Source organism: Acomys russatus, chromosome X, assembly GCF_903995435.1.
Source record: "Acomys russatus chromosome X, mAcoRus1.1, whole genome shotgun sequence".
Classification (NCBI taxonomy): Eukaryota; Metazoa; Chordata; class Mammalia; order Rodentia; family Muridae; genus Acomys; species Acomys russatus.
This window is the reverse complement of record NC_067169.1, coordinates 60,576,555-60,587,471: the sequence shown is the minus strand read 5'-3', so window position 1 is coordinate 60,587,471 and position 10,917 is coordinate 60,576,555. Positions and strand designations below refer to the sequence as shown.

Below are 10,917 nucleotides of genomic sequence, written 5' to 3'. Positions count from 1 at the left end.
AGGAATTCATATCCTACTACAGATGCACTGGTGCATCCATATTTGTATAAATAGTATTCACAAGAGCTAGGAAAGGGAAACAGCTTATATATGTTCACCAACTGATAAATGAATGATAAATATGTGGTATACATACACTAGAATTTTATTCAGATGCAAAGAAAAATTATGAAATTTATAGGTAAATGGATAGAGTTGGCAAGAATTATTGAGTGGGGTAACTGAGACACATAGTGAAAGAAACTAGCTTTAAAACTATACATATGCATATTTAATTTTGAGTATTCATAGAAGCCAGGAAACTAGTAAGGTATCATGGTAGAGGATTTCAATGGACGGGACATAAAATGTGGGTGGTATAAAAGGGAAAAGTGTGATAGTAAGGCAAAAAAGGGTTAAATACAGTGTGGGAGAAATGAGGAGGGATAGCACACACTGAACACCTTTGACAAAATTCATAGCGAAACTGGAACAAGGCTTGGAATCTAGGATGAACTCATCAGTTCAGTTGCTTTAACCATAAGGTCCAGGTACCTTCTCTGAGTTTAAGTCGTATCCTCCTATATAGACTCTAGGCAGAGGCACTCAATTACGTGGACAGACAAGAAAACAGGAACCAGAACTGTCTTCTAGTATTCTTGGCCTCTAGCAAGGACATCCTAAGAATTGCTGCTTTGGGCTACCAGCCCTACCTGACCAGTTTCTACTTCCTGTTTTCACCAATGGCCTTAGAGTCCCTACAAATAACCTCTGACAGTCTGATGTCTGAAGTTCTGTGAGTGAAGGCAACTTGGAAATGCTAAGAATACAGAATGCCTACTGAAGAAACAAACATTCAGGTATCAAGCATAAGTCACTGAGGACAGAGGTCATGTGGATAGTAATCAGTAAAGCATCAGTGTCAGGGCTATGCAAATTCTTAGGAGCACACTTCTTGCTGTAGTATGTCTTAGATGCTGACAGGGAACATTATGATTTAATGTGCATTTTTTCTGGTTGATTTAAATATTGCTTTGATCTAATCCCTTTTGTCCTTTTTCTTATATTTTTGGTTGTGAGCCTAGCTGTTAATGGCTGAGCTATCTCTCCAGCCCAGTTTTGCCCTTTACTTAAGTGAAGCTTTGGAATTAGAATTTTTACCCTCTATCATGTATCATGAAAACACTGACCTTTGCACTTTCCTTCTTTCAGGTTGCCCCAGCTAAGAGTTTGTTTTGAGTCTCAGTGCAGACTTTATACATGGACTTTGGAGCAATATTGGAATAAGACTATAGACATTTAGGAAAATTAACTGAAAATATTTTGAATTTTGAGACGCTCATGAGACTTTGGGGACCAAACTAGAGTTTAGATGTTCAGTATCCCTAAAAAGCACACACATTAAGGATTAATACGTGCTTGGCATTGTTGGAAAGTAGTGCAAGCTTTATGATTGGGGAAGGATCTGGCATATTTTATTGTCTATTTTCTTTTCTATATGCTAAGTATAATAGGACTTAATAAAATGTGGCAAGGTCTTCCATCCGGTTGCTACATTTTTATCCAAACTCAGAATTTGTTTCAGAACAAAGCTCCAGTGCATAGAGTAAAATGTTACATCATTTTGGTCTGAGTAGTTCAAAAATTTGAGAAATAGAGAACATATCTCTGTAAATTATCCCTAAAATCCTATTAAATACACACAAACATACATATACAAACACATATACACACTAATGCACACACAAACATATACATTTATGAAAACACACTAACTCACAAGCAGCCTTTTTTGGTATTTGGATGCCAGCAATGCTCACTTTATTTACTATGGTTCCACAGAAGTCGAGATGTTGGTCTCAAAGTAGTTTGCTTTCATGAGGCCATTTGTGAAACCTAGGACTCACCTATTCTTCAGAGCAGCTTATGAATCCACTCCACTCCAGGCTGAAGGATAAAGTTGAATGATAGAAATAAAAACATTAATGATAAAGAATGCCCAATATAAAGATTATAACCAAACACATAGTATTGTAGATTGAAGAGAACTTGGATTGCTTCTAAATTCTGTCCCTCCCTGGGTGCCACCACAGATCTATAATTTGAAGGCTTTGAAGATGGAGTACATTAGCATGCACATCAACCCCTGGGGGGGGCACCTAATCATACTCAAGGAGAGAAGTACCAAACGCTAGTGTAGCTACCATTCTTTGTAGAGTAAGCAAGCCCTATTAAAGTCACATTATTAGTCTATGCTGTCACCACTTTTTATTGATTGAAATTTTCAAATTTAAAAGTACAACAGTAATTCTACAGTACCAATGCAAGTATTTACACATGTGTATATGGTGTTTAGCATGACAGAGGGCATCAGGTCTACCCAGGTAAGAACAGATAATGAGCAAAGTAAAAGCAGAGGGAACAGACTTGTTATGCATGTCCCAAGATTATATAACTGGGTAAAACTTCAATAAAGATTAGAGAGATCTAGAAAGACAATGATTATATATATCAGGAGTGCCTTCCAAAGTGACTTGTATATTTATGCCTCCCCTCCAAAATCTAGGCTCTTTAAAAGAGAGGAATGGAAGAAGCAATCTCTTAGATGAGAAAAGTAGAAATTATAAATCAACAAAGTATTCATCCCCATGAAGTGGGAGTTAACCCAGAAAGAATGGTTATAAAGCAGATAAGATTTTGTCACTTCTGAAAAGGTAACTGTTGTTTTCTGTTGTCAGTAAGAATCAGAGTTCATTAAAACCTTTTTTTTTTCAACTTGGATACAATAACTAAGATATGTGTATTCCTGAATCTTTTTTTTAACCTGTTGTGTGCAAGTTGTTTAGTTAGACTTACTTCATTGAACAACTTCCCAAGAAATGCCTTTATGATTCATTTAAATGTTTCCATGGAGTTTTAATCGGTTTTCCAAAAGTGTTGTATAGTTAACTATTTCTATAAAATGAGTATAAGTAAAATATTTGCTTTAAGTCACAAGCTACTTTCCACTACTCTAGTCAAAATAAGTGTTTTTTTTCTTGAAATTTAAGCATTTGTTTGGCAACTTGGTTAAGCTGTTTCAATGGATTTTTCACCTTCCTTGCCCCCAAGTTCCTAATTTTGATGTTATTAAATATTGAATGCTGTTAAATATGAAATAAAAGAATTTATTGCCTAGATAATATATCTGTATATATTTTCAGATTTTAAAACTGTCTTACTTCAAAATCCAATTTGTCCTAAGTATTAAATAGTAGTAAACATACCAAAGGAGCATATCTTGGTTTTGGAGGAGGTGGAGGTGTTGCCTTGCACTGACAGACACGTTTGGGCTTGGTTGATGCTTTAAATGGCTCACAAGGAGGGAGTGGTAGTCTTTGTCTTGATGAAGGGATTCTACCAACTGCATCGCTCTTCCCCTTTTCTCCGAAAGTAGTCTTTTTGGATGATGATCTGAATCCTTTCCTTATTTCTGATATTCCCTTCTTTGAGTCTGCAGATGTGACATCTGAATCATCAGTGGTCTTCATAACTTTAAGCCCTGATAACTCTTCAGATTCAGTATCTGAGGGTCTTATAATTCTCATGCCTCCTTTGGAAGATCCATCAGATCCTGAATCGGTATAACTCCTTATGTCCTTTCTTGTATCTTTTTTGGCCTCTTTCTTTTCCGTCTTTACTTCAAAATCAGACTCACTTGCAGTAGTAGACTCTGCTTTCTTCTTTACATCCTTCTTCTCTCCTTTCTTTGGGATTTTGTTATCCTTTTCACCTTTCTTAAGTGTTTGATCACCTTCAGATTCAGAATCAGCATCAGTAGACTCTACTTCCTTGACAGGCTTCCTCTTGTTCTTTTTATTTTCATTCTTTCCATCTTTTTTGATCTTCTTGGACTCTGTATCTGATTCAGAATCAGTAAAGAATGCATCCTTCTTATCATCTTTTTTTGCACGTCTTGTTTCCTTCTTTACACTCTTTGAATCTACAGCTTCAGCACTGACAGATTCTGCACTTTTTTTATCCTCATTCTTTTTTTTCTTCTCTTTCTTTGAATCTTTGGAGTCACCAGATTCAGCACTAGTGGATTCTGCATCCTTCTTTTTCTTTTTTTCTCTTTTATCAGTCTTTGGTTCTTTCTTTGCATCCCTGGAGTCAACAGATTCAGCATCAGTAGACTCTATATTCTTCTTTTTCCTGGATTCTTTCTTCTCCTTTTTCTTTCCTTCTTTCTTTGCATCTTTTGTGTCTCCAGAATCAGGATCTGAGTCCTTTTCCTTCTTTCCACCCTTCTTTGTAGGCTTCTTTGCGTTGTTCTGTGAGAAATTTGTTGCCCATCCTTCAAAATCTTTGGATTCATCTCTGAGTTCATTTATGAGCAACATTAAATCCATATTTAAGCTGCTTACGCACTTTGATATGTTATCAGAAAATTCCTCTAAGCTATTCTTGCAGTCTGTATTGGTGTTGTCCTTGTAACATGTGGCTTCATCATTGTTCTCCTGGGAATTCATTGAATCTTTGCTACCATTATTCGACTCCATTTCTAAGGTTTTTGTAGAATTGTTGGATTCTAGAATTGTTTCTGATGTGAAAATTGACTCGTTAAGAAGTTCACTTTTATGTGATGATTTTGATGGAATTTTTTCTGTGTTGTCTATTATTTCAAGATTCCCATCAGTTATCATTTTCCTGGATTTCAGTATTATTGCACATGAGCTTACTTTTTCCTTGGCTTTTTTTGTTGTTCTTTTATCATCTTTGGGCTTTCTCATTTCTGCCATTATATAATGGTTTTGAGGATTGTATAGATGTTTGAATGGAGCCTCTATAATGGAAGCTAGAGAAAAGGATGACCTGAGGAGAATGTCTCTTAAAAAATGGTTTATCCATACTTGAGTTGATTTCTGACCTTTCTTAATTTTCTTTTTCTCTTGTCTCTGAAAATACTGGGGAGAATTATGATAAGAATTTATCATAAGATAAAAATTATGATAAGAATGATTTATATATTTTCATTTTCAGCCTAAATTTTTAATCAGTTATTTATCAAAAATATTTTTTCTATTTAAGGATTGTGTGTGCAAACATATTTATATATTCCTAATGTTACACACATGTATACACACACACATGTGTGTAACAACAATTAATGAAGAAACAGACAATGAATTTGAAAGAGAGCAAGGAGGGGTATATAAGAAGTTTTGGAGTGAGAAAAGGGCAGGAAAAAATGTATAATTTTTTTTTACAGTCTTATGCCTTAGTTAAAAACAAATTGATAGGGCTTGTGACATCACTCAGCACATAATGGTACTATACAAGCCTGTTGACCTGAATTGAATCCCATCGTGGAAGAGAAGCACCTTCTGAAAGATGTACTCTGAGCCTTTGTACCCTCATACCTGCACTCATACAAACATTATGCTCACACAAGACACTAATAATAAATCAAATAACATCAAAATAATCTTATAGATTTGAAGTTATAATTCAATATTAAAATGTAAATAATAAATCAACATAACACAGTAAGAATATTGTTTCAAAAGATGATAGCAAAGCACTGGAATCTCTATGAAAAAGTACTTCTAATATTGATATGATGTAACTATAATCTCAAAAACAAAAGTTCATCTTGAAACATGTGGGGACAATTTTGTTCAATAGAGAGTCATAAATTTAAAATTCTATTCCTGCATAGTAAAATTGTGTATGTCCTGTTTATGTTTATATATATGTATATATATACATATATATGTTGCTATTAGCATATATTTAGTTTTAAAATGACTTTTACATACTTACAGGAATGGCAACTTCTAATTCTGATGGTCCTGATCTCTTCATATTTGGCATAAGTATTTTGGAAAATGTCAAAGCAAGACATTGTTCTTGATTCAATTTTTCTTTAGTTTGATTGACTGAGATGAGAAAATAACATAAAAATTTGGAGTTAATAATGAGACTCTTGAATGTAAAAGCATTGTAGAGTCAGAAATATACTATTTAAGTAAAAATAAATTGTAACTCCAAATACAGCTCTCCTCCTTGCAGTTTATCTGAATAGCAATTAGGGAACATAAAGACCAATTTTCCAGTTAGCATTTGATTATGTTTAACATTATAATTTTTATATAAAATATGTTTTTATAGATTGTTGCTTAAATAATGATATTAATCTACTTCAATAAAACAATAGGAATGAAATATAGATATATTTCCACTGTTTCATCTCAAATGCTTACATTGTCTCTTCTGTCTTGATTATTTAAAGTCATTTTGGTTGGGTATGAGATAATATGATTAATTATTCTATGATTTACTTAATAAGTAGCACAAACCTGAGCATAAAGTAACCAGTGAATGTGTGAATTTCCAGAGATTACTCAGGAGGTTTACCCCTCTGAATTTAATGGCATCTCCAGCCACAGAAATTAGAACCATACTTACAAATATTGTCTTGCGTTCTATAAACTCTATAAAGATATATACAGAAAAATCAAGAATATTAAACTGTCTGGAAACTTTGACAAAAAAGGAATTGGAAACAAAATTCAGGGTAGTTTTCCTAGAAAGGAAGAGGCTAATGAGAGATGTGGTTGGTTTTTACATATATCTGGAGAGCTGCTATATGTGACGGTAGTTTTAGTAATAATTACAGCATAGCTCATATTGCTAATAGTTAGTGCTTTTATATGCTGGATTCTGTTCTAAGACTTTCGTAGTTGTCAACTTGGCAATTCTTTTTGAATTACATAATGTCATTGAATTTTTTATAAATGTGTAAAAATAACACATCACCATATGTTAAATTTCTTTCTTATTTTAAAAGTATTTATTTATTTATTAATTATTATGTATACAGAGCTCTGCCTACATGTACACCTGCAGGCCAGAGGAGGGTATCAGATCACATTACAGCTGGTTGTGAGGCACCATGTGGTTGCTGGGAATTGAACTCAGGACCTCTGGAAGAGCAGTCAGTGCTCTTAACCGCTGAGCCATCTCTCCAGCCCTATGTTAAATTTCTTATTCCAAATCACAAAGCTAGCAAATAGCTAGATTAAGATTCCCATACAATTTTGTCTCAGAGTCAATCCCTAGCTGAGATGTTATAATGTTCTTTATAAGTTTACTGAGGGTACAGCTGGAACTAATGAAAAAAAAATATGCCACTATAGGGGTGTTTTAGTATAGTATAGTATGTTAAGGAGACCTCTGTAAACTTTCAGATTCTCAGCAAATGGATTATTTGCTAACAACTTTCATCACTTTAATATTACTTGTCCTTTTCACTTTAAATTTTGTAATTGTGAAGTTTGAGCACAAGAGGGAGCTTATGAGAGTAACTGTGATTCCTATATGAGAAGAAAGAACAAACTGGGCCACAGAGGAAGATGATGCAGGTGGTCCTGATGAGACTTGATAGGCTGGGGTCAGTTGGTAGAGGAGGGCTCCCCTTTCTGAGGAGTAGGGGAGGGGCAAAAGGGGAAAAGTGGGGGAGTGTGGGACTGGGGGTAGGCAAGGCAGAGGACTACAATCAGGATGTAAAGTGAATAGTTTTTAAAATTTTTTAAATTTAAAAAATCTCTTATTTGAAATCAACTAATACATGCTTCAAAGTCAGAAATGTTTTGTACATACATCAATATATACACAGACACCGAAGAATCTCATGGGCCCTCACCCCTAGATGACTAGTTACAGGCAAATAATGATTGCTGAGAAAGCAGCAATTAGTTTTCCTAGGAATGAGCCCCCTTGTTGTTTATCCAATATTAAGTGGACAGCTCTAAAAACATATACAAAGAATCAGTGTGTGTGTGTGTGTGTGTGTGTGTGTGTGTGTGTGTGTGCATGTTCACAAGCATATGTCAAAACTGAAACAAATTTAGGACAGTTTTTATCTTACTACATTTAGTAGGGAGAACTAGACATTGTTTGTTTCAGTGTTTAGAAATGTAAACAAAAACAAATTTCAAGGAACAAATTCTTACTCAAAATGCAGTCATCATTTGTTGAGCTGTTTACTTCTTGTCTGTAAAAGATAAAGAAAACATTTAAACTGAATTTGTACTATGGATAATCATTATCATGCATTATCTTTTAGTACTAGCACTTTGATATGTTTGATGCATTCTCTCATTGTCGAATTCTTCATTATAGAATAAAAATAAACCAAAATAACAAGATGTATTTACATTTGAATCCAAACTATTTACACTTCCTAAATACCCAGAAAAGGTCTAATAACCAGAAAAGGCCTAGTCCATACTCATCATTAAATAGGGACTATCTTAGTAAAGCTTTAAAGATACTCAGAGAATATTACAGATGAGAGGCAGAAAGATGATAAAAGTCAGAGGATCCTGGAATATGCTGAGATATAGTGTTTTATATAAATGACAGGGAAGCTGCACCCATAAAATCTTAGCAACATGGCTGCCGAAACAAGACATGAAGCATGGAAATATCATTTGACATGCCAACACAGATGGGGGAAAATATCCCATGGGGTCTTACCTCGGGTGATTAATTGCAGACAATTAATGATTGCTGAGAAAGTGAGAGTTTTCCACAGGGTTGTACCCGCTAATTGTGCATTTAATACTAAGTGGTCAGCCCTAAAAACATACTCACACTAATACCAGTTGGAGTCAGCAGATTATATATTTATTCATATATCATATGTAACAATAATAACTACAGAAAAAGAAGCCACAAATTTGAGAGGGAACAGGAGCCATGGAAGGAATTGGAAGGTGTTGGAAGGAGGAGCGGGAGATGGTACTTAGGGTTTCCATTGCTATGATAAAATATCATGATCAGAAGCAATGTGGAGAGAAAAGGCTATTTCACCTTACAACTTATATTCCATCATCCAGGAAAGTCAGAATACAAATTCAAGGTGGCTTCCTGGAGACAGAAACTGAGGTCATTGAAGAATGTTACTTACTGGCTTACTCAGCGTGGTTTGCTCAGTCTGCTTTTTAGACATTCCAAGACCAGGAGCGATATTGCCCCTACCCTGTGATTTATGACCATTGACATAATCACCATTCAAGAAAATATAACAAAGACTTGAGTACAGACAAATCTTACAGACATATTTCCTCAAGTGAGGGTCCCTCTTCCCAAATGACTCTCTAAATTGTGCCAAGTTGACATAAAGTTAGCTAGCACAAGAGGAAATAACGTAAATACAGTACACATGTATAATTTTAAGGATAAATTATAAAAATATATACATAATTCAGAGGTTTTCAACTGGAAGTAAATATTAGAATTAATTTGAAATACTTAAAAAACATAAGCCTATCTGAGTACTAATCTTTAATTTATGTATCACAATCTCTGGACTTTGTTAGTCAAGTCTCCATTTGAAAACTTAGGTACTCATCTCTACTCCAAAGCCTTTGCTCTGAATATTTTGAAAACAAAAGCATTATAGATTTCTTAAATAGTTTTAAGTTTTTGCTTTTTTCTTAGGAGCATACAGGATCTCACTCCAAAATGGAAATGGCCAGCTCACAAGGTGGCTGGGCAGCTTGAACTCAGAGACCATTGAGCAAATGAACTTGTGGGTTGCTTACTCTGGGAGTTCCCCTAGAGAGAGAAAGGCTCCTGGTATTCTGAAGAGACTTGCTGGTCCTCAGGATCATATAGGCTAAACATTCCCACTCCAATCACCGAATTGTGGGTCTAATTGGGACACAGCCACCTGAAGAGAACTTCAGTCTATTCCCAAAATCTGGGAGCTGGTCTACAACCATACCTACCATCCTTAGGAGGGCACCTCTAGGGACATCCAGCTTCCTGCCAAGAGCTCTTCCCATACCCTTGAGAAAACCAGTGAATACCAGGAACAACCAGCCAATGCCAGAGACAACCAGATGGATAAAGGCCAGTGTAAGGACACGATCAACAAAATCTAGGGAAATATTGCACCTCTGGAATCCAATTACACTGCAAGCAGCCCTGGATACCCTAACACAACTAAAACACAAGGAAATGACCTTAAATCTATGCTTTTGAAGATCATAGAGGCATTTAAAGAAGAAATAAATAAGTACCTTAAAGAAATACAGAAAAATACAATCAAACAGATAGAAGCACTTAAAGGGAAAATTAATAAATCACTTAAAGAAATACAGACAAACAGGTGAAAGAAATGAGTAAAATGGTTCAATACACGAAAATGGAAATAGAAACTATAAAGAAAACACAAACTGAGGAAATCCTGGAGATGGAAAACTTAGAGAAGAAGATAGAAATTACAGAGGAAAGTATCATGAACAGAATACAAGAAGTGGAGGAAAGAATCTCAGGTGTCGAAGATGCACTCTGATACCCCTTTCAAAAAAATGTTAAATATGAAAAATTCCTGACACAAAACATCCAAGAAATCAAGGATATTATAACAAGACAAAACCTAAGAATAATAGAAATAGAAGAAAGAGAAGATTCCCAGCTCCAAGTTCCAGAAAAATATTTTCAACAAAATCATAGAAGAAAAATTCCCTAAAGAGATGCCTATAAACATACAAAAAGCCTATATAACACCAAATAGATGAGACCAGAGAAGAAAATTCTCTTGCCACATAATAATCAAAATGATAAATACATAGAACAAAGAAAAATATTAAAAGCTGCAAGGGAAAGAAGCCAAGTAACATATAAAGGCAGACCTATCAGAATCACACCTGACTTCTCAACAGAAACTACAAAAGCCAGAAAAGCCTGGGCAGATGTCATGCACACCCTAAGAGACCACAGATGTCAGCATAGGCTACTATATTCAGAAAAGCTTTTAATCACCATAGATGGAGAAAACAAGATATTCCATGATACAACAAAATTTAAACAATATCTATGCAAAAACCCAGATCTACAGAAGATACTAGAAAGAAAACTACAACCAAAGAAAGTAAACTACAA

At 34.9% G+C, this 10,917-nt stretch overlaps 1 protein-coding gene across 1 annotated transcript; it reads right to left on the bottom strand.

Moving 5' to 3' along the window:
• Positions 1-1,893: 1,893 nt before the first annotated feature.
• Positions 1,894-9,752, bottom strand: Cylc1 (cylicin 1). The gene is made up of 5 exons (XM_051141817.1): positions 9,670-9,752; positions 7,977-8,017; positions 5,785-5,900; positions 3,246-4,916; positions 1,894-1,926 (listed from the first exon to the last, which is right to left on the bottom strand). The coding sequence occupies exons 1-5, from the start codon at positions 9,750-9,752 to the stop codon at positions 1,894-1,896; spliced, it is 1,944 nt and encodes a 647-aa protein (XP_050997774.1).
• Between the last annotated feature and the right edge of the window lie 1,165 nt (positions 9,753-10,917).